Raw genomic sequence first — 25,431 nt, forward strand, 5'->3', positions numbered from 1 at the left:
AGCTCCCTGAAGCATGCACCGCAAACTCATACAGTACACACACTGCTTAGAGAGAGAGAGGGAGAGAGAGAGAGGGAGAGCGAGCCCACGCATCACTGGCCACCTGATGGACAGGAGGGGAAAAGCATTACCTCATCCCCTTCCTTTCATTCCTCCAGGTAAAAATAGACAGATTAAGCCGGGGCTTTGATGAGAGAAACCTTCAGAGGAGGTGTGGAAGCAGGCAGAGGGAGGGATGGAGAGATGGAGGAGAGCGACTAAATGGATCGTTCTGCTCCAAATCCAATTCCTAATAGCTGGAGGGATGGAGGGATGGGGGAGGGGGGGTGGAGGGGTAGAGGGAGGAGGATGCAGAAGGGAAACAGTCAAAAGAGAGAGGGAGAGGGAGAGAGGTGGGCGAGTGGGTGGGGTGGCGGAGGGAGTTGGAGATATCACGTCTAACAATTAAGACCTGCCTTCCGGGCTCCAGAGAAGGAGCTTTGTTGAGAACATATAAATTGCTCATTGAGCAGCAGAGCCTCTCTGCAGGTTCTCGCTCTCTCTCTCTCTCTCTCTCTCTCTCTCTCTCTCTCTCTCTCTCTCTCTCTCTCTCTCTCTCGCCTCAGAGGAGCGGGCCATTAAAAAAAAAAATAAATAAAAAATGACAGCAGCTGCAACCAGCCACGCAGGGGGTCTGGAATCTGTTCACAGTGTTTGGGTGGGGGGAGGAAGAAGAAGAGGAAGAGGAGGAGGGGGGGGGGGGGGGCATAATTTCCAGCTATTGCTTCGGCCAAGACAGACCCCCCACCCCCAGAAAAAAACCAAAAAACTATCAAAACAAAAAACAAACAGTAAACAACAAACCTGGACCCGATCGTCTGACTTGCTGTCTGCCAGGCAGTGGAGGAGGAGGAGGAGGAGGAGGAGGAGGAGGAAGAGGAGCAGGAGGAGGAGGAGGAGGTGGAAGAAAAGGAGGTGGAGGAAAAGGAGGAGGAGGAGGAGAACGGTGCCGCTAGTTAAAATCTCCGTTTTTATATCGGCTTTCTATCAGTTTTATGATGTGTGTGTTTAACAACACCTACAGGGCCGTCGCACAAGGGCAACTTGTGACGCTGAGAGCGTAAAGGAGCGGCTCTCGCACAGCTTGTAAAAGAAATGGGGGTGTAATATTCTGATTGAAGGTCGTGAGTGCAGCCGGCTGTCAGTGGAGTTGGAGACGGAGTCACCTGAAGTCTCATGTTCGAGGTGCCGCACGATGCACAACTTGACTTTGCCGGTTTCTCCAAACAACAACAACAACAACAACAACAACAACAACAGCATCGCAAACCTGTCAGTTGAGTGTCGAGAGATGACAAAAATCCCTCCTTTCCGTTCTTCCGCTGTCTCCGGTTGTCAGAAAGTATGCGCGAAAGCTTGCGGTTCTCATAACTGACCCTTTGTGATGTCACAAGGGTCAACACCTCACCCAAGTTGGTGACAGATATGCAGTTATCGGTAGGTCGACGGAGTTTTGTCGTATTTATTTATTGGTATGGGGCTGCAGCAGTACAATGTAACGTTCCGTTCTGTAAGTTGACCCTTTGTGATGTCACAAGGAGGCAGAGGTGTAAAATAAAGCCCTGAAAAGAGTGGAGGAAGGGACCTTTAAGTTCAGGATAGGTCAGGGGTGAACACAACTTCACAGTGCGTGTGTGGCAAGAATCTCGGGCTGGCACACAACCACAATGTCCAACTGGCGTTTCTTTGTTCATTCAGAGTTACTTAAGTTCACCGAGGTCTGATTTGGCAAGACTATTCAGGCCGACGTCACGCTGGTGATTGATGAAGGATTGCGGCCATAATTTCCCCTGCCACTCAGCCCCACGTCGCGGTTCTCAACAATCAATCGTCCGAGCCGTCTGGACTGTCAAAGCCGCTGAACTCAGAGGGAGATTCAGTTTTTCCTCTCGCAGCAAAGATTCATAAAAAGGAAAAAGGAAAAGAGCTGTAATGTACTTACGTCATGCTGAGAGACGACCCATCAAGCTTAATCGCTTCATTTGGGTCCTCTGCCGTCCCCTGCCGGGCCTTTGTTGTCGTCTGCGTTCGAACCCAAAGCCGCCGGTTCCGGTCACGTGTGGTGATTGTGGCAGTGAAGCATCACGTCATCTCTTCCTCCACACAGACAGCCTTGACTCAGACTCAGTCGGTGCTCCTGCAGATGAGAGATAAAGGGGCTCACTCAGCATTTCTCAACGCACAACAAACAAAAAAAACTGTTGCAACTACTCACTACTTGACCGAGAGTGCAAAATACGCTGTTGTTCCAGCAGGAAACAGCAGAGGAGGCCATTAGTACGGGGAGTTTTAAGTGTCAACATCACAAATGGTGCCATAAAATTTAAAGGGTGGTTCAAGTTGGGATCAACTGCTATTAAATGCATTGAAATACATAATTTTAGTACTATCGTAGTGGCAGTAGAAGCAGTAGCGGTGTTATTATCATTAAAAGTGTGCTCATTTGTAAGGAGACTGTCGCTACCCGCGTTTCCACTTTAAGCGAGGAAAACAAAGGTCTTTGGGTTCACTTCAGTGAGTGTCAGATGTTTTATTTACGACGTTAGAGTGATTTTCGCTTCACTTTTTGAATGCTCTGCTACTGTGACAAGCTATTGTGTAGGTAAAAGAATTGAAAAGTAAAAACAATACTTTTCATAAACATCATATATATTCATTCAAACGGAGCAGGAAATAAAAAAAATGCAATGTATGCATTCAAGTGGTACGTTTATGGCTTTTGAAGACAACAGTCTTCAAAACCTTCACCAAATAATGAAGAAGTTAACAGAGGTAAGAAAACAAACACGCTGATAATGTACATTGGTGATGAGCACTGCACTTTATTTGAGTCTGGATGAGTCTTCATTGCTGAACTTGTAGTGGTAGTAGAAGCAGTAGCAGTGTTATTATCATTAAAAGTGTGCTCATTTGTAAGGAGACTGTCGCTACCCACGTTTCCACTTTAAGCGAGGAAAACAAAGGTCTTTGGGTTCACTTCAGTGAGTGTCAGATGTTTTATTTACGACGTTAGAGTGATTTTCGCTTCACTTTTTGAATGCTCTGCTACTGTGACAAGCTATTGTGTAGGTAAAAGAATTGAAAAGTAAAAACAATACTTTTCATAAACATAATATATATATTCATTCAAACGGAGCAGGAAATAAAAACAAATGCAATGTATGCATTCAAGTGGTACGTTTATGGCTTTTGAAGACAACAGTCAGTTTTTTTTTATTATTATTTTTTTTTTAAAAGACTCCTACTCTATGGGGAGAAAGTATTCATTTATCGAAAATCTGTGCCCAAATTCTGTTCTGGATTTTAGATTAGTAATCTACACATCTACCTGCACTGTTACTCTACAATTTTAGCAATACTGGCCCTGCATTTACAGTACTTGCTATCGTACCCATATCTAATTTTGCTGTATCTCACATAACTGTCGGTCGTGAACCCTGATCAGGTCAGTGACTTTGAGTGGAAGCTCCTCATAAAACACCCGTCACTTCTGAGAAATGAGCAGCAAATCTGAGCAGCAGGAAGACTCTCGGAACATAGCAGGAAGAAGATGACCCCCCCCCCCCTCCCCCCAACACACACACACACACACACACACATCTCAAAAAACATTCCAGCCATCAAGCACAGCACAAGAGGCACTCTGCTTTTAAGAGAACTTTAGGTGAACTTCGCATTTACATGATGATGTGGATCGCAGCAAGAGAAGCCGTATTAACATGCACAATGAGCGACTTTTCCAAATGGCCCCCTCCAACTCGCGGCCATTTATAAAGGTATCCAAGTGAAAAGCTGTTTAAAAAACAGATAGGTGCGGGCGCCCGCGCTCTGAGCGCTGCATATTGATAGTGGCTGGGCTGAGCCCATGGAATATTGCTATAAGAGTATAATTTATCCTTTATGGCTTTTCCCTCCATGTTGCATATATGGTGGCGGTGACACAAGCACTTGATCAAGAAAAGCCCTCACAAAAGGGACGCGGCGCTATACGGGCGCCCGTTAGACGAGCTGGGAGGCAACACTTTTGTCGGGCTAGATGGAGAGATGTGGAGGAGGAGGAGGAGGAGGAGGAGGAGGAGGAGATCGCGGCTCAGAGGTTCAAGGCGAGTGCCAAGGAAATAAATCAGAACTCGGCTGATGCGATTGTCAGTGTGCAAACAGGATGTAGAACATATCAGCTGGAGCAGGAGCCCGCGAGCGACGCCTCGCCGCGGCACGGCGCAGCGTGGCGCCGCAGAGGAGGACGAGGAGGAGGTAGGAGGGGGAGGAGGAGGTGCGCCTGGGACAAGGACAATTACACTGAAGACGGATGTCAGGAGTGGAGATGGCCCAATGGGGCCCGGATCCACTTCAAATGAGGTTGTTAAGGGACCCGAACCTTTATTCTCGCATTTTCAGCCATTTACAACAAATCATGATCCCCACCCCTCTGTGCTGCTGACTTTACATACCTTTATCTTTAACGGTCGCCATTCCGCAAACTGTTGTACGCCGTTTCATTTTCCAAATGGCCTCGGCCTCTGGTCACCTCCAATATCTGCACGGTGCAGCAGAAAACGCCGGAAAACGGAGGGCGAGTGAAAGGGGGCCCGGAATCTATTCCGTTTTAAACGCAGGCACATTGATTGTTATCGAGTACATTAACAATTTTTGACACAGTAACTCAATGCCCAACGCTGTGATTTGCGTTCCCAGCCCTTCTGATTGGCTGATAGGCCAAACCAAGGATGGAGTGCACGGTCTTAAAAACAGCAAGGCTACGGCAAGTTTAATTGAAGGACATTGTCTTTTCTGATGGGGCGTTAACGCACGAGGACGAAACAACATTGGCACCGTTTCCAGCGGTTTGGTTGATTGGCAGAGACCACGGCGACCGTCACACTGCGCCACCGCCATCGCAGATGTTGTCAAGCCAGCAAATCATGTTGGCTGTACGCCACGCCGAGTTGATTGGCACGTTTAGTTTGGCATCGGTTCCTATTTTGGAAGGCCTCCCTGAAACAATCCAGACTTGGGGAAAGGCACAAAGAGTAGCGCCCCCTTGGGCTACATTGTCGTTAGCATTGGTGGTATATGTCCAATGCTGTTTATTGTTTCGACAACGGGTGAGGCTTCACTCATTGTCCAAAGAAAGGAGAGATTCAGTTAAAAGTTAAATGTCCCAGTGATGGTCACATCCCCAAGGATGTGAAACTTGTCCTCTGCATTCAGGTGATCTAGAGACAATCACGGCGTTGACCTGGCCACTCAACGATGGAGCGGACAAAGGAGGGCAACACACACACACACACACACACACGGGACACTTATTGCTTTCTACTTAAGATGACGACAGCAAGACCACAACACGAGTTCTGTGCCGGCTGAAATTTGCTTTGTTTTCTCCAGAGGTCCAGCAAGAGGAACATTGTGTGCACGTTCTGAATAATGTTGGAGGTACAATTAAGTGCTTACATGAACTCAAAATGGCAAAAATGATATCTAACTGCTCTAATCTCAAACAGACAACTTTATTCTTCAGTTTTAGTCGACGAGGCGTTTTGGCGTCTAATTTTATTTTGCAAAGTGTCTTTGAGGACCGAGAGGAGCAGGGTTGTACCCGACTGTTAAGCATGGAAATAAATTCACTTGCCATCATTTATTTTCTTTGACTAAAAGGCTGAGAGATGAGCGCCCTTATCACACTTGCTGCCTGTGTCCTACACACAATAAGCAACACAGGAGCTTATTGGACAGTTGATTCCAGCCAGAGACAGGAAGTAAGGAAGGAAAGGCGGAAGGACGGACAGACGGGGAAGCTGATAACGTTTTCCTGATTTCCCTTTAATGCTCTCAACGCAAATTACGGGTCATATCTTACAAATTGCACCTTAAAGCATTTTTTGCTTCTTTTTTTTAATATTGTTAACCCTTTACATTATCCCCTATCCCATAATAAGCTTCTTTATCGGCGTTAACACGGACTCGACATGACTGCGGGCGTCCCGTGTATCTCTGCTGCGCCCATTGAATATTTTAGCAGGTATAAGCAGGTTTGGCGGGGCTGATTAGAGAGCGGACGCGGGGGCTAATTTATCACATCCATTTTTTTTTTTTTTTTTGGGGGGGGGGAGCCGAAAATCCCATTCCCATTGGACGGCTCGTCATTTCCCCCCCCCCCCCCCCATCCCTCCCTCCCCTCCAGCGGGGGGCGCCTGTCAGCGGGACGGAGGCAGGGTTGGAGGGGGGGGGGGGGGGGGGGGGGCACCTGCGTGTGGCGGCCGACGCCGCTGATGGCGCCGAGCGTCCGAGCGGCATCGGCCGCCTTTTCGCCGCGGTGCCGCCGCCGTAATTGCCAGTGTCTGACTCTAACCAACAGTGGCGGATCTCATTATGCCATGATATGGGTCGCGTCTGCACATACAGGCGCACGTACGCCGCTTATTTACATATGAATGCATCCAGTTTGTGCACACCAGTCTCCACGCACGCACACACACACACACACACACACACACACACACACACACACACACCAGTCAGCAGCCGCACCCCTTGTCTCCCCACCCACACAAGCGCGCACACACACTCGCGCAAACACTGAATTTACATATAAAAGCCCTAATGTGCAGCACACACACACACACACACACACACACAAGCACGCACGCTTGCACACTGCGGCCTATTCATACATGCTACTCACACATATGGGCTACTCATAAATTTAGACACTTCCGTCAGAAGGCCCTCGCCAGCCGACAGGGATATGAACCCAATATAGCATCCCAGAGATAAGCCACCGACTCTGGAAGCAGAACTAATATTATTTGCACGGTGTCGAACGTTTATCTGGCGCCGCCTGCAAAGTGATGGTTCTGTGTCACTTTTGTTTAATAATGATGTGCCAATAGTAATATGCCTGCCGGCTGGAAACCTATTACAGTTCAAAAGATTATCCAAATACAATCTAATTTGGAATATTGCATTTTGACAGCCTGTGACTGGAGGAGGTGGGACGGCGGCGGCTGTGTGTGTGTGTGTGTGTGTGTGTGTGTGTGTGTGTGTGTGTGTGTGTTTTTTCCTCTCATACCCCCTCTTTTTTTTGTAAAAAAAAAAAAAAAGAAAAAAAATTCCAATTAACATTTTTAATGCTCGGCAAACCAGCGGCGACTGCAAATACGCAGAGGTGTTTGTACTGTGCCGAATCTGGTGACGGGCTTTCAGACGCAAAAGGAAATGGAGCGCAAGCGACAAGGGGAGGAAAATAAGTTTTGCACAGTGCAAACTTTTGATGAGGGCGAGTGTGCCGTGTTTGGCCTCTCCTGTCGGTGGACTTTAAACTGACGTTGGCGAGGCGAGATAATCTTTACACGCGCCCCGGCCGGGAGGAAACACTGTCAAAGGTGTTGGGCTCCGCCCGACGCGCCATGAGTCGCTGCCTGACGTCCTCCGTTCTTATCGAGGACGGACGGCGTCGCCACGCGCTTTGTGAATTAATGTCGGGCAAACAACCCGCGCCGTGTTCTTCAAACACGGCGCGGGAATGTCTCAATGAAAAAGGGGCAACGCGACATTTTGAAGGCGAAAGAACGCGAGGCCGACGCTGCTATATTAAGAGCTGTCAGGTGGCACCTGAAGCCAGGAATTATTATTACCTCCCCGCCTCATCAATACTTAACCAGGATGGATCAACACGGTAGATGGAACTGCTTAAAAAAGGGCCCACATTTTGGCTGGTTATTAAAATTAAGGTATTAAAATTGAAATTAAAATCCATCTCCGATGCCCCCCCCGACGCGGTCATACATCAACGTTTAATGTATTCCAGGTGTTATTTTGTGATGAAGCGTTTTAATTCTTTCCCGCCTTACCTGCTTGGGAGCAGGCCGGCCTCCAGCCAGGTGCTGGTTTCCTGCCTTCAAACCAACGACTGGGCCGCGATTTGTTGCCTCAGTCGCAGATGGGACCGCATTTCATCCGGTTTCATTCATTTTTTTTGTGTCGTCTTTTCACGTTTTAAAATCAAAATCTTGTGATTTAATATTTCCAGCAGCCATAATTTTCTCCCCCCACCGCCCCCACCCTCCTTCACAGGGTCCCTTGTATGTTGCGCGCCTGTGCGGGATGACAGCTCTTCCCCTTCACCACGCAGGGACGTCGCTTCATTGCACAGATGGCTGGCTCAAAGGTTTGTTGTTCGTCTCCTGGTTCTGTATCTGGCAGGGGCGGCGACGGATCCGCTGATTATCTGCAGTTATTACTTCGCGGAGGACAGATTATCTCTCGCAAACATTCTCCAAAACCATCCACTGTCTTCCTAAACAAGCGCAGAAAACAAACAAACAAATAGAGTTTGACAAACAACATGCGGTCACGTGACAGAACTCAGGAGCAGGAAAGCAGACAAAGTTGCTCCTGCGCCTTAGATTGGCGAGATAGACGACTAGATAGATTTTATATCGATTGGCATATTTTATGTATTCAATTATTCAAAAGAGCTCAGCGTAAATGCAAATTTAGCCCTGTGTTAACTACCTTCAGATAAAAAGGCGAGACAAAAAAGCTTCCTGCTAAAACTGATACTGTGTTGCAACTTTAACTTGACTGCAAGGCGACAAAAACGAGGCTGGGCTTGTTGTCACTTTCCTGGCTGGGCCCTATGTGACATCACAAAGGGCAAGGCATTCTGAGGGCTTTTTCCTCATTTCCCAGGAGCTGAATCCGAGGCTGGAGACAGATTACCGAGGGAGAATATGAGTGATTTTTGTCACCATACAGAACCTCTGACGTTAAACAGGACAGAAATGTGCACGGACGACAGCAGACCCACCGTGACAACCTCACACATTTTCAGCAGCAATGAGGGAAACAGACAGGAAAACAACTCGTTCTGAACAGATTTTGGTTCAGCAGGGCGACCTCTTGAACGACCGCCAGGAGTGAAGGATATTCCACCATTAATAATTCACACAAATTGAGCCGACCTTCTGAATGTTCCCTGTTAACAGCGTGCGCCAAACGTGAAAAAGTGCAACTTAAACTGAGCTGCTTTCTCCCGTAACGAGCCGCCGACCGGCCCACTGCAGTCAGGCAGCCGCTCCGCTGCGGAGAATTGTAATTAATTTACAAAAACACTGCACCGGATAGACTGGGGTAAAATAAATGATAGCAAAATAAAGTGTCTTTAACGCCCCCCAAAAATATGACGCATACAATTCAGTAAGGCGTCGGGCTTTCCGGGATGCGAGGAGCCTCATTAACATTTCTTACACAGACTGTGACATTCAACAGTTTCGCAAGAAAGAGGAAAAGCAGAGCGATGCTGCTCAGTGAATTTTTTTTTTTTTTTTTTTACAGAAAGCATCAAGACGGACAATGAAATATTTAGTGTGCAGGCCTGTCATGTCAACATCTTCGTTTACTGCACTTTACGCTCAGTAGCCTTTGCTAATTACAACACAAAATGCCACTTTACGACTGAACATCAGCCAGGCTGTGTGGGCGCGGCTTGGCTGTGATGACAGTGGGAGGTTACGCAATGGGAAACGCATCACTGTTACCTCCCCCCTGTTGGGAAGCAATCTGATTGGCCAGTTGTGATGCGAAGAAAGGGGACTTAGTTGAGTTTATTTTGAAGGCTCCTCTTTCATGACGTGCAATACCACCCATTTCTTTTGGTATCCAATACCAAGTAAAAAAAAACTAAAAGCGCTAAAGCCGAGCACAACACTGACACTTTGGCACAAAATTCCTGCATGTTAAGAGAGAAGAATTGGGGTGGGTCAAAAAATAGCTACACACATGATGCTAAATCACAGATTGTCTTTCGTGTCCTTTAATTCTCAGTGGCAAGAAAGCATCTCCAAAATAACAGAAGAAGGGGCGGTGGTGTAGCAATACTTTCTTATTAGAATTACTCAGATAACAGACAGGTCTGACATCGAGAGTGTGAATGCTTGAGTTTCGATCTGCACATTGCTCGTCCTCTTTCATCTTCCACTCTAAATGCTGTTGACGGCCTATTTTCATGTGCGAGTGTAAAAAAAACCCCCACAAACTAAATAAAATAAACAGATTTGTTTTGCAAAACAACAGCCAATAAAAACACTGATTAACACAGAATGAAAAAACAAGCTGACTGACAAAAATAAACAGAAACGTGTTTTGATTCAAAAATACACGCGACACACACAAAAAAAAAAAACTCCTGGCAGACGTAACGAGTCAAAGTGTTGCTATTTGGCAACCTGGGAAATGGGCGTCAACACCTACAAATTGCACCTTTAATTGCGCTGGTACGGCGGCGGCGGCGGCGGCGGCGGCGATGATTAGCGCTCCACCTCGTGTGACTCACTGCAGCTCCAGTTTGACAGCTGAGACTTTTATTATTTCATGCGACGCCAGTTTAAAATGTTTGAAGGGAGCAATATTTTTGAGAAAGGTTTTTTTTTCCCCCTCTCCTATCTCTGCTGAGGTGTTAAACTGACTGGATTTTCACACCCGTACATTTTTAGCGCCAACGTCATTATTCATTTTTACAATCAGTCTCTCCACAGGGAAGCGCGTGGCATCCCAAAGATGAGACGCAGGCAGACAGACCATCTGTGGGCCGACGCCAGAGAGCTTCACTCAGCCAATGACAGCGGATATTACTTGATATGACAAATGCACACCTCGACTCTCCGGCACCTGTTGGATCTGCGGCCTGCGGCGGAGTAACTCGCCGAGACGAACTCTGCCTTTCGACCTTCCAACGGCAGCGTTGGAAATTCACTCTGAACTCGCGTCTCGTCAAAGTCATAACGTGCGAGGCGTCGGCACGGTCGGTCAGCCGTAACGCTTCCTGGAACTCTGATGAGTTAATCGCAGTCGCCTGCTGTTGCTTCGGTCGTAATGGAGCTGTGCGCGCGTTTGCCTCCTTTCCAAGAGGGAATGCTAATACCATCCCCGCGGGCACAAAGTGACAAACAGCCAGCCGTCCTTCACCATCTCCATTCTCTCTCTGCTCTAAAACATCGCATCCCTGCCTGCACCGCTGTCTTGAATTGAATTCAATTGTCATTACGCAGTTAGTGCAACATTTAAAAGTGCCTTCCTTTGTGCATATAGTAAATAAAACTAAAAAGCAATAAATACTTGTAAAACACAGATAAAACCATAATAAAAAAAAAAGATGACACATGCCACACAACACTCCACTCATACCACCTTCATCAACATCACGTTCACATTAAGCAGTTATTGCACTATTCTCCATTGTTGCATCATCCAAGTATCTCTGTAAGTGCAATTATGGCTTTGCCGTAAAAAATGATTTTCATCTGTTACTTTTAAAGGTCCCGTGTGTGAAATTTTTCATGAAGGTATTTATGGAAGCCTGTCTGACAGCGTGTTTCCTGTTCAGGGCACAGGCTGCTCCTGGCTTCCTGAAGGAAAATGGTGGTGCAAGATGGCAGCTAATATGAGCAAGACCCTTGCACGATGTATATTCTTATACATATGAGAACCGTTCTAAGGGTAAGGAAACCCAAATGACTTTAATTGTGCTGCGATTAGACACTTTTATTAATGTATTTGTGTGTAGTATGTTTAGCTTTTACCAAGATAACAATCATAAATCAAGTCAAATATTACACACTGGACTATTAAAACATAGAAAACCGCTTTTATTATTGTATAAAATACATTTATGATAATTTTGCCAGAGCTTTTGCTGTTTTTTTGTGTGGTCGAGCTCCACTCAGCGTTCCTGAGGCGGCGGCAGCGGCAGAAGCAGCCGATAAACACGCTCCGCTCGTGGGGACGTGGCTGCTGATTGATTGGCAAGTTTAGCCTTGTGCTCCCTTTGTGCGCGCCGCCACTTGAAGCGGAACCTTGAATCAAAGCGAGCCTTTGATTTCTCCGGGGATGCGACATCAAAAACAGGCGGCGCTGTTAAGTGTACAGTTCTGAACAATGCTGCAAGATGGGGAATATATGAAAAATGAAAAATCCATTTTTTGGCCTTGTTTGCGTAATATAAAGACATCTGCAGCCCTGACTAACATTGCTGTTTTGTACCCGCGCTTCAAGGATGCTACCTGCTACTCGGCTGGCGTTAATAATGTACACATCACACTGTATAGTTTGCAAAAATAAGCAACATACGGCAAAAGTTGCAAGAAAGGTGCAACAGTAGAAGCATAGAAGTCGACGCATGACGCATGATGCAAGTTGACAAGAACGCGAGGGCAACACATTGTTGTGCTATTATGAAAGTGAGCAGATTTCCATGACGTTTAACACGCAAACTCACATTCAGCTGTCAAACAAAGAAGAAAAGCTGCCAGGCTGAAACGTTAGATAACCGCCACTGCGGTTCGGGTGAACGTATGAAGGTGGTGTTGCATCATCTGACATCATCCGACATGACGGAGGAGAGCAGAACAAGAGCTGAGCTTTCAACATGAAGCGGGAACCTGAGACGTCAGATGAGCTTCACCTTGTGCACCCACCTGGTGAAGAAGGATAAGAATGAAAGAGTTTGGAAAGGGAAGGTCCATCCATAAAAATGTGGAAGGGGACCTCTGCACATCCTGGATATACCTATTGTTTATCACAGTCAAGTGGACCAATCAGATTCTAGGTCAGGGGTGGGCCAACCTTTTGACTGGTGGGCCACAGTGGGTTCTAAAATTTGACAGAGGAGCCGGAGCAGCAGCAGATGTATGGAGTGTTTTGGTGAGCCCCCTCATAGGAGGAAAAATATATTATGGGATATGAAGAAAACATGTGCTTTAATGTCAATGGAAAATGAAACATTTAGCTCTTTAATGAAATGACTCTTAACCACTGAAAAAAAATGAATACGTTTGGTGGGCCCGATTAAAAAGCTTAACGGGCCGCATGTGGCCCCCGGGCCGCAGTTTGCCCATACCTTTTCTAGGTAGTGGCAGGATTCCCCACTGAACCCTGGCAAGGTTAGATTTTCCCCAGTGCAAAACAAACAAGAAGCGAAAAAACTTTTGCCAGGCAGTCAACCAAAACAATTTTTCAAAAACACTTTTTCTTTTTATACCTGCAACATTTACAACAGTTGGTTGGTTTCTGGTTCCATCAGAACCAGGAAAGCCGACTGTTGATGAAACCTCAAGGCCGACTGAAAGCGATGGATGGAGGAGCGAGCTCTCGAAAGTCCTCAAAGTTAAAGCTTTCCGGTGGTGCCAGGTGGAGAAGTGAAATTGTTGGGATTCCTCGTTACTAGCGCTCAATTTTCCAAAATGGATTTTGCCAACGTGACTGACACCGAGAGCCCGACCCCGCTGCCTAGCGGCGGGAAGAACATCCCCCCCGCCGTCTCGCCTCTTTTCCGCGGCGGGCGAGATGCCACCGTGTCGTATCTGCGCGAAACAGACACTCGGCGAGTCGAACGGCTCTGCCAATCAGCTCTTGGGCCGCTTAGGTGTGTGACTCAAACTGCGGCCGCCGGAGCGTATCGCGCCTCCATCTCCAGCTGGAAACGCCGGCGCTGCTCCCACTTTTCTATCTCATCATGCACTTACATACACATGCAAATAAAAGAGCCAGCCCGCCCAAATCAGCCATGCAAAGGCACACTCAAGGGTGTGTGTGTGTGTGTGTGTGTGTGTGTGTGTGTGTGTGTGTGTGGAGCATGTTGACACGGGCCAGGGAAGCGACTCCGTGCGGCGGCGCCGATGCCGTTTTTTTTGCCGCTGTGATGTCTAATGATGTGGCGGCGAGCGGAGTGAAAGTGAGCGAAACGCAGAGGCAGCAGAGACAAACTGGGAAAATGATCGTTATGCAAGCCAACGGCAAGCAACGCACTGTTTCTTCAAGGTCCAGTGTGTAAACAAAATAATTAGGCTTAATTTCTTATTTTTATACTGGTAAAAGCTTAATATAGAAGGGTTCTTATTTTTGTATATAAGAATATATAAAGAATATATAAAGAGCAAGGGTCTTGCTGTCAGTTAGCTGCCTGTTGCACCACCATATTTCTAAGGAAGCCCAATGTGGACAATCCAGTCCGCCTGACAGCACGTTTCTTATTAAGGGTGAAAGCTCGCGTCGTCAAGTAAACCAACAAAGAGGAAGATGGACGAGGTATCCAGGTTTGTGCTCTCAGGCCACCGTAGTTCACTGGCAAGTTCGGGAGAGGGAGGGTCCCGAGTCCCTAAGGGGACTTCAGTGAAAGAGCGCTGCAGTCTGAAATGTAACAACTTCATGCCGCTGTATTTTCTAAAAAAAAAATCTTCAAATATTGCACACTTACCTTTAAGGTGGCAGTTTGTCAAATAAGTAATCAGATGCAAAGTAGCTCAGTAGGACTACTTCACTACTGTACTGTAGTACTGGACTTCAGCACTAAAAGGCCATGCCTGTACTTTACTGTGTCCCCCCCCGCTACTTCCGTTGTTACTTCACAACATATTTTCAATGCTTTTACTCTGACACATTTTTAATGAGTAGCATTATTATGAGTGACAATTCCAAATATTTTGACAGAACATTTTTATTCCCTTCAGTTTCAGCCAGGGGTAGCAGGCTCCGCAGACAGGTTTGGTTCAGCTGGCTTGTCACTGGGCCATCAAACTGCCTTGCCAAGATCTGGCGTGAAGCATACCATTAGTTTGGACAGCGTAACATGGTAGAACCTAATTCTTTTGAATTTAAGACTTTATATTGAATTTTGAAATTGACTAAATATAATATTCAAGCCCAAAAATATTGAATACAGTAAATTTTTCTTCTTGGGTACTTCACCTCTCACTCAGGTTGCTTTTTGGTAGATTAGCTTTACTCAAGTCGTGCTCTGCCGTACTTTTGGATTTCTGATGTTTGTGGTGACTTCTTTGTGCATTCAGGTGACATTTTCTCATCCTCAGAGCCATCCTGGACTTTCACGAATGGGGAGAACTCCGCCCAATAGTCGATGGATGCTCTCAAACATAAAGAAAAAAACATTAAAAACAACAACACATTGGATGTCTGGAGACGGACATTTAGTTTGTCTAAAGAAATCAATTCCTCTGCCTTGTTTTTGGCCAAAATATCAACTGTAGTCAGAGGTGTGATTATAGCCCAGGGGATATGATGACTTCCAGATTTTGCTGTTTTGGTTATATATATATATATATACATAAAAAATCTTGCTGCTGCATTTTCTAAACTTGGATGGATTTAAGGAAGCAAGGTAGAGAGAAGTTATGTTTATCTCCTTCTGCAGTGGAGGACGTGGCCACGCTGTGCAGCCACGGTTTGGACTTCTCTCTGTTCATGAAACTCCAGAATGGGTTGCGAAATGTAACGAGGGGGCCCCGAGTCGACAAAGTTTAGAGTAATTCTATGGGTGAGACATTGTTTCTGGCTATGCTATCCTTCAAAACGTTCAAAGAAATGTAAATGTCAGAATGTCTGAATATTAAGATCTACAAAAAGGCCAAGCAGAAACATATGAAAGAGGCTGTAAAAACCTCTGTAAACCTCTGTAAAAAGTCTCAAAGCCTCACTTTCATCGGAAGGTCGGCTGGCGGGGGGTGTGAAGCTGACCATGCGAGTGTTATAGTTTAATTTATGGTGTGCGGGCTACTATGGAAACACAACAGGATGCTGAATTGTCCTCCCAGGTAATGGCCCTTGAATAACTGTGGGGGAAAACGCTTGAACAGCAGCAAGGATGCCGATAGCGGGTAGAACTCGGTGTGTCGCAAACTCTTGACGAGGACACTTGGAAATTCCAGCGGGACGACAAACTGCCTCTTTGCTTTGTTCAGCTTGCGAACAAAAGCAAAGATTGCAGCGCAGGTTGCAATCAAAGTTACTTAGTGAGGTCAAATTGCTTTCAGCTGTCAACTCTCAGCCTGCTGTTATGTCGGAGGGTGTTCCACTCCTCGCCCGTCGCCCGGTCTTTGAACGGATGTGCCACCTGACATTCCTCTGATGTGTGACCTCCATCCAAAGCAGGAAGCAATGTAGGGCATCATTACAGGATGTTTAATGGCAGTCAAACAGCCCATAATGAGGCCAGGACCAGGTTAGACGTAATCAGACACAATCAACTTGAAGATGAAGAATTCACCACTTTGATAAAGTCCAGGAGTAAATACTAAATGGGAAGCGAGCTGCAGAGACTGCAGGCTGGAGTCTCTGAAGACGTGACGTGACCTGTGAATTGCCTCGATTTGCCAGCGTTGGGTGTCCCACTTGTTAGCGTCTGCCTCGGGACGCGAGGCAGGATGAGTCACAGTCGCAGCTGCGGCAGCGGAGCGGCGGTGACTCACTCTCAAAGAAACACCGTGTACTAGTACACGGACAAAGACGAAGCTGTCGCTCTGTTACACACACACACACACACACACACAAATACGCACACACACACATGTCTTGAATGATGAGGTGACGGGTGAGCTAAAACGTTTGGCTTCTCTTGATCAAGAACATCCATCCTTCAATCCATCCGTCTGGCCTCATTACAGCAAGGTCATCGGTGAGTTCCCGGACCAGGACGCTTAATGTGTGGATTTTGTATGTTTTCTCCCTGTAGGCAGAGTGACTGTACTGAGAGATATTGCACAAGTTTCTCATGCCTTGTCCAAAAACTATTATTTTTGCCTGGTCCACATACTGTAAATAATTCCAGGCTCTCGTGACCTCTCAGGATAATCTAATGGAATATTTAAAGTAATTAAGTAAGAGAGTTCTTTAGTACCATAATTTAGTTCCACTTCGACCAGGTACCTTTCACACTGAGTAAAGAAAGGAAAAAAAAAAGATGACTAACATCCACTGAGGTTCAAAGCTGCTTTATCCTCGCCATTGCTGAACAGATTGAAAAAAAATCACAAAATACGACAAGTCTCACATTTTCATGTATAGCATTTTTTTTTTTTTTGGTCATTTATTTTTTCTTTTGTCTTTCTTACAAGTTATAATCCTAAAGAACACATCAAAACAAGGAGACTCCATCAACAACATCCATGGTCTATCGTGGGCCGGCCGAGTTGAACTCAAGACGGAGACCTGACCAAACGAGTGGGGCACAGAGGTGCCGGCGCAAATTCATGTCAGCTCACAAACAAAAAAATCTGATTGGAGGGAAAATGAAGAGGAGGCGAAAGTGCCGGGCCAATCAGCCTTTGTTCGTGGTTGGAAATAGAGCACTCGAAGCCTCGACTGTTGCCTGGAGACACAGATTGCAGGCAATTAGGGAGCCAGATTACAGTGGCAGTGGTGGAGGTGGTGGTGGTGGTGGTGGGGGGATAGGTGATATTGTCAATGGAGCACGAATGTGAGCGTGCGTGGGCGGGAGGGCGAGCCGCATGCATCTAAGCGTGCGGCGAGCGCAGCGGGTTGGGCATTAGCGGGGAAATGTGAAAAGCTCGAGCGAAAATTGCCGTGGCTTTTTTCAGCGATTAACCTCGGAGGATGTCAGAGGGTGGGCGCCTCCGGATATGAATGAAAGCGCCAGGTTTGCTGTGTAATTCACACACTCTCACCGACCTGCGCGAGCGTGTTCCGGCGGCGTTTCAAAAAAAGTGAAAAAACAGCAAGAACCAGATGCACATGGGAAAAAAAATAAAGCTGCATTTCAATTAAGTCAAAGGGCTAAAAATTGAGAAATTCCCGCCCAGATTTATCAGGATTCTGTTTACGTTAAGCATCAACATCACATACTCTGTCCTTTAAAAATCCAGCCTCCAGTGCAGAGAACAAACACAGTCTAAGGTCACAACTCTGTCACCTGGCAGTCCTGGGGCCTCACTTAGATGAACTGTAGAGTTAAAGTTGTGCTTTTTAAATCATCACAGGTGCTGTATGTCTTTTCACGTCTCACGCAGCAGTGACACCTGCAGCGGCGGCATTGGCCCCTCAACGTGAAGGGGGGTCGTGACCTGATGTGGCGAGTTGGGAAACTTCAGCGGCCTCCTCTCAGTTTGTCTCTGCGTTTTCGGTCGGTGAACCCGGCAAATTGCCAGTTAACAGTCGAGGCCTTTACACACTGGATGTGTTTCACGAGCAAATAATCGGCATGAAATATGCACGAAATAAGAACTCCTGATCGGACGTTACCTTTCACAGTGAGTGTGTGAAATAGCGAGACTGATTTCTTTCCCCCAAACATTTGCACAGATAACATTTTCCAACCAGACAGAGCGCCTCTGCAAACGATGTCGCATCCATAATGATGCCATGTCCATTACCGTCATTATCTTTGCGGTAAAAATAGATGTCACATTTTTGGGGTTGCCGGTGATGTGACCTCAACCGTTTGTGACAGACAATGCTGCTGCTCTGTCTGCCCAGAGGTGGCGCTAACATCTGTGCAAGTGGCTCAAACTCAGAATTCTTGAATGAGAAAGAGCCAGCGAGAATTTTAGCTCATTTGTGAGGAGGTGAAACTGCCTCCTCTGCAGCAGGGAGTTTCTTCTGCATGAAAAGCAGAGGGAGGATAAAATCCTGATCACTGGGCAAAGTTTACAAAAAATACAAAAACAACAACCAATCATTAGAACATGTGTTTTTTTGTCAGTTTGATCCATTTGTGCTCCAGTTTACGTCATTTATTCACGTTGCATCCGGTGTGCAAAGACCTTTATATTGTGTTTCTCAGAGCTTCCTGCACTTTCAAGTGAACTCCTGATTGGTTAACAGCATTTTCTGTAAAAGCCTATTGTGGCCAAATTGTGAATGAAACAGATTCAGACAATAATACAGCCATTTAGCCCATAGTGGATTTGTGAACGTGAAATGCTCTAAATGCGTCCAAATCCTGAAAGGTCCAACTTTGACATTCAGGTCACAACACTACCTTCATTTTAAGAAAGAAAGTCCTGAATGGCATTTGTTGTCTTTTGAAAAGCAGCAAAACCCCAATGAGGACGGTGTAAATGAGGCCCCTGGACCACATAATAGGCCAATTCACTGTACACCAATCAGCCACAACGTGAATTAAAGCACAACCAGTGAAAGGGATGGCTCCGTCTGCACGACAATGGCATAAAAGAAAGAGGATGAAGTAGCCACCTGAGTTAAAAAGACCCATGTGCAAATCTGGTTCAAAGTAAAATGTAACAGTGGACAGGCTGGTTTCAGAATTTCATTCAAAGTGCTGTCAGCATGATGGAGCTGTTTTTGTCTGGAACAATTTGCCTATGTTCGGTCGGCCAGAGAACATCCACCTGAAAAACAGGAATCGAACTTTTCTGGTCCACAACACTTGATTGGAATACTGGCCTTGTCATTCAAAGTTTACGCTAGCTAGCGGCTAACGAGCTGCATGTCGTGGGACTCAGAGTAAAACCCTTCCAGCCATCAGCCTATAAATACAACTGATGATGATGGTGGCGTTCAGCTCTTAAAATAGAGTCTCACGTGGATCGCCGAGCTTAGCTGACGTAGCTTAGCTGCCGTAGCTTTGCATGGCTAGCTGAGCTCGCAATAGAGTTGCCAACCATACCTTAAGACGCAGAATTGTCCCGTTATTTGACAATGAAATGATGCTGAGTTGTCTTGAACGTAAATTCATTTTCGCCTCAAACTCCCGTTCGCACAACCAGCTCTCAGTATGTTTGTCTGACTTTAGAAGTTAGATTTGGGGAATAACTACAGAATAACAAGATCTGCTTTAACTTTGCGTGAACACGGTAGCTTTATCTGTCAGTGGCTCCACTGTTGTTGCTGATTGGTGTACAGCTTATTGGGTTTTTTTTTTGGTTTTTTTTAAGAACTCGGTTGCACATTCTCCACTTTGGACAGCGTCACAGGGATGTTTCCCTCCTCGGCAACAGGTGCCTTGGTGACCACACCCCCCTGGGCCAGCCACGTCTCCCCCAAATCCCCTCTCCTCTCCCCTCCACCGACTCGGTGGAAAAGCCTCCCTTTGAGCGTTGTCCTCTGAAGAATCCAAACGACAACGCCCACGAGAGCCAGGGCCGAGCCCAGGCAGGAGAGCACGATCCCGGCCGCAGAGCTCACGCGCAGGCCCCTGTTGAAGCTGGCGGCCTGGGCGTCCACGAAGAAGAGGTCTCCTTCTCCAAACGACTCGATTTTACGGGGGGTGGAGAAACCGACGGAGAGGGCGGCGACGCCGGCAGTCAGCGTCAGGACGCACACGGCCAGGGACACCTGGGTGGAGACAGAAGCTGCGTTTCCATTACAGATTTTCGCAAAAATAAAAGCGATATTTCTAAAATTTCGACAAAGTACACTTGCGATTTGCAGGTGTTTCCATTGAATGGTGTTGAAGCGCATAAGCCGTACTTCTCATAAAATCCTGTCCCGTGAGATTTAAAAGAATTACGTTTTCTATTGTTTGTTTATGTTTGCTTGCTGTCAAGAATGGCTGTTATACTTTTTCTCTTTGATTACTCATTATTATTATTATTATTATTATTATAATTATTATTATAATTACATATTTCTGTAATACCTCCTCTGTCCAAACACAATGCACCATTTTCACTTGAAGTGAATTGGTCACGTGATAATGCGTAAAGGCGAAAAAAAACTGTGTCATGACACTTTTGCGATATACTTCTATATGGATGCGTCTGAAAATCCACCTCACGAGAGTCAAAACCTCTTTCCAAGTTTAGCTTAGTTTCCATGCCCAGTTTTTTATTGCGATATTTAGGTCTTGCACAATTCTCGGGGTAATGGAAATGCAGCTGGAGACAGAACCCTGATGTTGCTGCAGTGTTTTTTTTTGGGGGGGGGGCTTTTATTCTTGTAGGCGGTCAAGTTTTTCTCGGTCCTCTGCACTTCTTGGGGTGGAAGAGGTCATTTTGCTGTTTGTGAAGCGAAAAAATGAGCAGATTCTCCTGAACTGGCGAGGGGGTGGGGTTGGGGGTGCTGGTGCTGAGACGCCTTTTACCTTTACAAATGTCAGCGTGCAACTGCGTGCAGTTCATCACGCAGGGACAACAATGAGAAATGCACCGTGTGCACTACGAGGCGAGGCGGCTCCTCCAGCCGAGAGGCTCGCCGGTGACAGCGCGTGTCACAGAGGGAACCAACCGCCGGCCGCTGATGGCTTGGCAGGGGCAATGAAAAGAGAAGAATGGATGATTTGCGGAAGGCAAAGTGGGAGAGTGGAAGAAAGAAAGAAATAGAACTGGCTCAGCAGGATAAAGGAATCATAATAAATGAGGTCAGAAAACTGGAATCATTTCAAGAAAACGAAATATGAGATTCAATGTAAATAAACAAATGCAAAATAAAACATTTTCTCACTGATAGTGAGAAATATTTATCACTATTAGCTTCTAGTTATTGTATTGAGTGAAGCAATAACTTGTTTTCACTAGAACTGAGGGTTTCTTTTTTTAACATGAGATGATTTTAAGTTTTGAAAGACTTAGATTTGTCTGTGTGCGAGTCTTGTATTCAGTTAACTTGACTTTTTTTTTTTTTTTTTTATCAGCACCCCAAAACTCACTTCAGTTCAGAGATGAAATGACCCCTGACCCTCCGGGTGAAGAGCAGAGCTGTAATTGAATCTTTACGCTAACATTCTCCCATCCTCGAGTCCCGACCCTTCCTGGGTTGTCGGGCAGGACGGCGCTCGCTGCAGGAAGCCAGATGCTACTGTAACGTTTCTATGGTTACGTTGTTCCTCTCACTCTGGAAATATGCAGATCAAGAGCAACGAGGGAATTCTCTAAGCGTTTGTTCAAGCCGCTCTCTTGAAGTCCAGGTGTCTTCCTGCAACCAAACTGTGTATTAATCCCGTTTTCATCTGTTGAGGTTTTTGAATCTCGGCTCGCCGCAAACGACAGCTCACGGCTGTCACTTTACGTGTGTGTGGCTGCGAATGATTTCTCCTGCTCCGCCACCTATAGGACCTGTTGAGAGATGACATCACCGTGAAGCGAATGGCCATGTGGTTTTTTTAGAGACTCTGGGAGCTCGTAGCAGCCCTTACTGGAAAAAGACTTGGCAGCGATTGCTGGATCGGAAAAGGGGAACGAAATAAGAAAGACAGGCGAGTGACACGAGTCACTGGACAGGTTGAGGAGTGTTGATTTTATTTTGTCGGGGCAGAGCCAGAACTCTCCTATTTCCTTTTACATTTCAACTGGATTGCAGAATTTGACCTTGGGAATATAGGAAGGGGATTTCTTTTTTTCGGTGTGGGAAGCGCAGATTTCAGCCCTGCAGCCTTTGGACGGCCTCAGCACCGAGACCCCCCCTGTGACCTCCGGTGACCCCTCGTGACCTCTGGCTGTTCTGTTCGAGGTTTCCCTTTACTCGCTTTCAAACAGCTGCCGTGTGACGGACGAGCAGAGAGCCTGTTGAAGACTCACCGAGCTCCTCCGCTCACATCTCTTACCGGCCATGAGGAGTTGAGAGTTGGTTCCAAATATTTTACAGATGGCCAAAAGGGGGCAGAGTGTAACAGTTTTCTGCACATTCGTAGATTTATGGAAACAGCGTCATTTGAAACAACTCTCATTCATAATAAAGTCCGGACACTCGCTAGAGGTGGTTGCAGTGTCCTTCACTTGCAACTACTAGGTTTTTTTTTAAATACATTTTTTTCATCGTTAAAGCAGCTCTTCCTTTGGGAAGTTTCATTATTCTACGTTAACACTAAATCAACAACGTGACTAGAGTTGAATAAATTGACCCTTGTGCTCCTGTTTTAAACTCACTTACTCATGAAGTTTTAATGACTTGTTGAAACATTTTTATTTATTTTTTGCACCTGCCTGTGTTTCTGAGAGTGCGCTCCAGTTGGACAGCATTGCTATAAGACAATAACATAATTTGTGCAATATGCTAATTGCTGCAATGTATTTTCCACTATGCCAGGTCAGATGAGGTATTTTATACAATATAGGTAACATTTTCTGATGCGCAATTTTTTTCATCATTATTTTCTCATTTTATTTTATTTTCATGCTTATTGCTCTATTGTTGCCATCAGTATATTGTTTGTATTTTTTTGGCACAATAATTTCCTTTTAGATAAACCAAGTGTTATCTATCTATCTATCTATCTATCTATCTATCTCTATCTATCTATCTATCTATCTATCTATCTAGCTCACAAATGGAAGAGAAATTTCAGATCTTCTACCTTCCAGGCGGCCGACTTCCAACAGGCGGAGGACCTCTGGCTGGGGTTGCACCCCTGGTTCTCCTCCCACATGGACGATGAGCACTCCTCGTAGAAGTGGTGCAGGTAGGAGCGCACCCCAAACTGAAGGCAGCTTGAACCAGCCTGTTGATGACAACGAGAGGCTCATAAACGAGGAATTCTGAATCCATGCTTTGCCGTTTAAATATGTGCAAAAACACGTTGCGCTTGCGAAAATGAAATGAAACGACTTGATGATTCAGACGATCATTTCGAGTTCAGTTCATTTGGAGGTTGAATGAACATGTCAGGGCTTCACCTTATAAGGCAGCTGGATTTACGGGGGATTTCCAAGTTCAATGTTCAAAACTCCCACCTAAATGTTTGCAGATAGAGAAATCCATCCAAGTGGGAGTTTCAGTCACGATTTAGCTGCGGCTAAATCAGGACGCTAGCACTAACTTGTGAACAGCAGTCTCCACGAGGTGGAAGCTGAAAAGAAGAGTGGAGAGTTCTTCATTCACCCTGTTCCGCTGTGAGCGACTGGCTTCAGAAGGACTTCATTCAAATGCCACACGCTAGTGCGGCGCATATTAAGTGCCGCCACCTTGCTGTAATAACTGGAGGCTCAGACCAAATCCAGTGCTTGGGTAGAAACCCTCCCCTGGTGGTGGTAATCCTCCAGCTGGAAGCTTGAGCCCGGCTCAACCACCCGATCGCTGCGGTGCACGAAAGGCTGCCAATCGCATCTTTCGACGCAAAACCACAATGTGAACTCCAGAACCCGACACCACACGCCGGGTCCTGTTATGTTAATCAAGTGAGATGTGCTGGGCCGTGCAGCTGCGCAGAACCGCTGGCCCCCGGCCAGCTCTGGTGTGAACGCAGCCTTCGGGAGTCTCGTGTTGCGTCCAACTGGCGGCGGCTCACCGGATCCGTCAGCTCTGTGCGCGATAGAAGGGCGAGAGGGCCGTCACAATCACCTTCCTAATTTATCCTTGTCTTTTTCTTTTTGGACCAATTTTCTCCAGATGGACATACTGTATGTGAATTAAATGGGACAAATGTCAGAGAAATTGCATCTGGAGTGTTTGATAGGGGCCGTATGTCTCTGTGAGGAAGTCCAGAATAAGGTTATAAAGTGGAAAGGGAGGTTTTTTGTTTTTGTTTTTTTTGTTGCTTTTCATCTTCCTCACGGTTTCTCGAAATCTTCTGCATGACGCAGAATTTGAGTCAGGACCAGCTTGGACAAGAACATTGCTTTTTGTGGGAGAGCCTCTGGACAGAAGTGGAGAACGCAAGTCCTCAAAGACACTTTCCTAAAGTAATATTAAAACATACCAGAATAGGGTTTGCAATTCAAAAAATACTTGAAAATATCCAAACAGATAAATAGAATGCGGATTAGAGTAGCATAAGCGAAAACAAGGGGTTTAATATCAACTGTAGTTAAAAACAAATAAATAAGTATTAAAGTGAGTAACATTAAAACAGCATCTAAACATCAAAAGCAGTTCAGAAATGATGGGTTTTAAGTAGTGATTTGAATGATGGCAGGTCAGCGCAGTCACGGATGTTAGTTGGGTACCAGAGGGTTGGGGCCAGAACAACAACCAGAGAAAAGTGAATGACTACAGAGGGAAACGAGAAGCTCACCTCGCTCCCAGATGATTCCCCTCCTGCTGCTGAGGCAGGGACGCAGGCCTCGGAGCACAGCGCCATCTCGCCCCCAACGCCTGCGGACGCAGACAGACGCCGCGGGTTGAAGGACAGACCGTCTCTGCGTGCTCTAAAATGAAAAATTAGACAAATAAATGAAGGAAACAAGCAGCCTCTATCTGCAGAATATGGATTTCTTTTTTTTTTTTTTTTCTTTGCTTAATATAAAGGAATTTTCCATCTCGAGACGCCCGGCGATAAATCTTGGACCTGCGTCCGTCAGATCGCCCAGGTTATTGTCGCTCCATCGCCGACGATTGATGGCAGCGGTGGCCATCCCCCTCACCCTCCCCGCCAACCCCCCGAGGTGGCTCCATTACCGCCCACGGATGAGTCACCCAGCGTGCGAGCCTGCGCTCCGTCCCACCTCGTACGCAGATGCGGCTTTGTTGCCCGTCGCACCGACGCGCCTTGATTGATTTCTTTCATTCTTGTGCCTTGGAGCCACACACGCACTCACGCGATGGGCCTCGTCCGCCCGTATCGGCGACTTACTTCAGCCTGAGTGCGCCATCAAGACCGACTCGGTGGTAACGAGCGGAGAAAGCCCCTCCCCCCAGGTGTTTTGATGCCCCCCGAGGCCGAAGAACTGAACCTGGAAGAGGAGCGCG

At 46.4% G+C, this 25,431-nt stretch overlaps 1 protein-coding gene across 1 annotated transcript; it reads right to left on the bottom strand.

Annotated features, from left to right (window-relative positions):
• Positions 1 to 18,538: 18,538 nt before the first annotated feature.
• nrsn1l (neurensin 1-like) lies at positions 18,539 to 25,084 on the bottom strand. Its single transcript, XM_076011393.1, has 3 exons — positions 24,758 to 25,084; positions 23,102 to 23,245; positions 18,539 to 20,145 (listed from the first exon to the last, which is right to left on the bottom strand). Exons 1-3 carry the CDS (start codon positions 24,821 to 24,823, stop codon positions 19,741 to 19,743), a joined length of 615 nt encoding a protein of 204 aa, XP_075867508.1. The 5' UTR covers positions 24,824 to 25,084; the 3' UTR covers positions 18,539 to 19,740.
• Between the last annotated feature and the right edge of the window lie 347 nt (positions 25,085 to 25,431).

This window comes from Nelusetta ayraudi, unplaced genomic scaffold (genome assembly GCF_046127955.1).
Source record: "Nelusetta ayraudi isolate G7.1 ecotype Tasmania unplaced genomic scaffold, CSIRO-AGI_Nayr_v1 ptg000135l, whole genome shotgun sequence".
Classification (NCBI taxonomy): domain Eukaryota; kingdom Metazoa; phylum Chordata; class Actinopteri; order Tetraodontiformes; family Monacanthidae; genus Nelusetta; species Nelusetta ayraudi.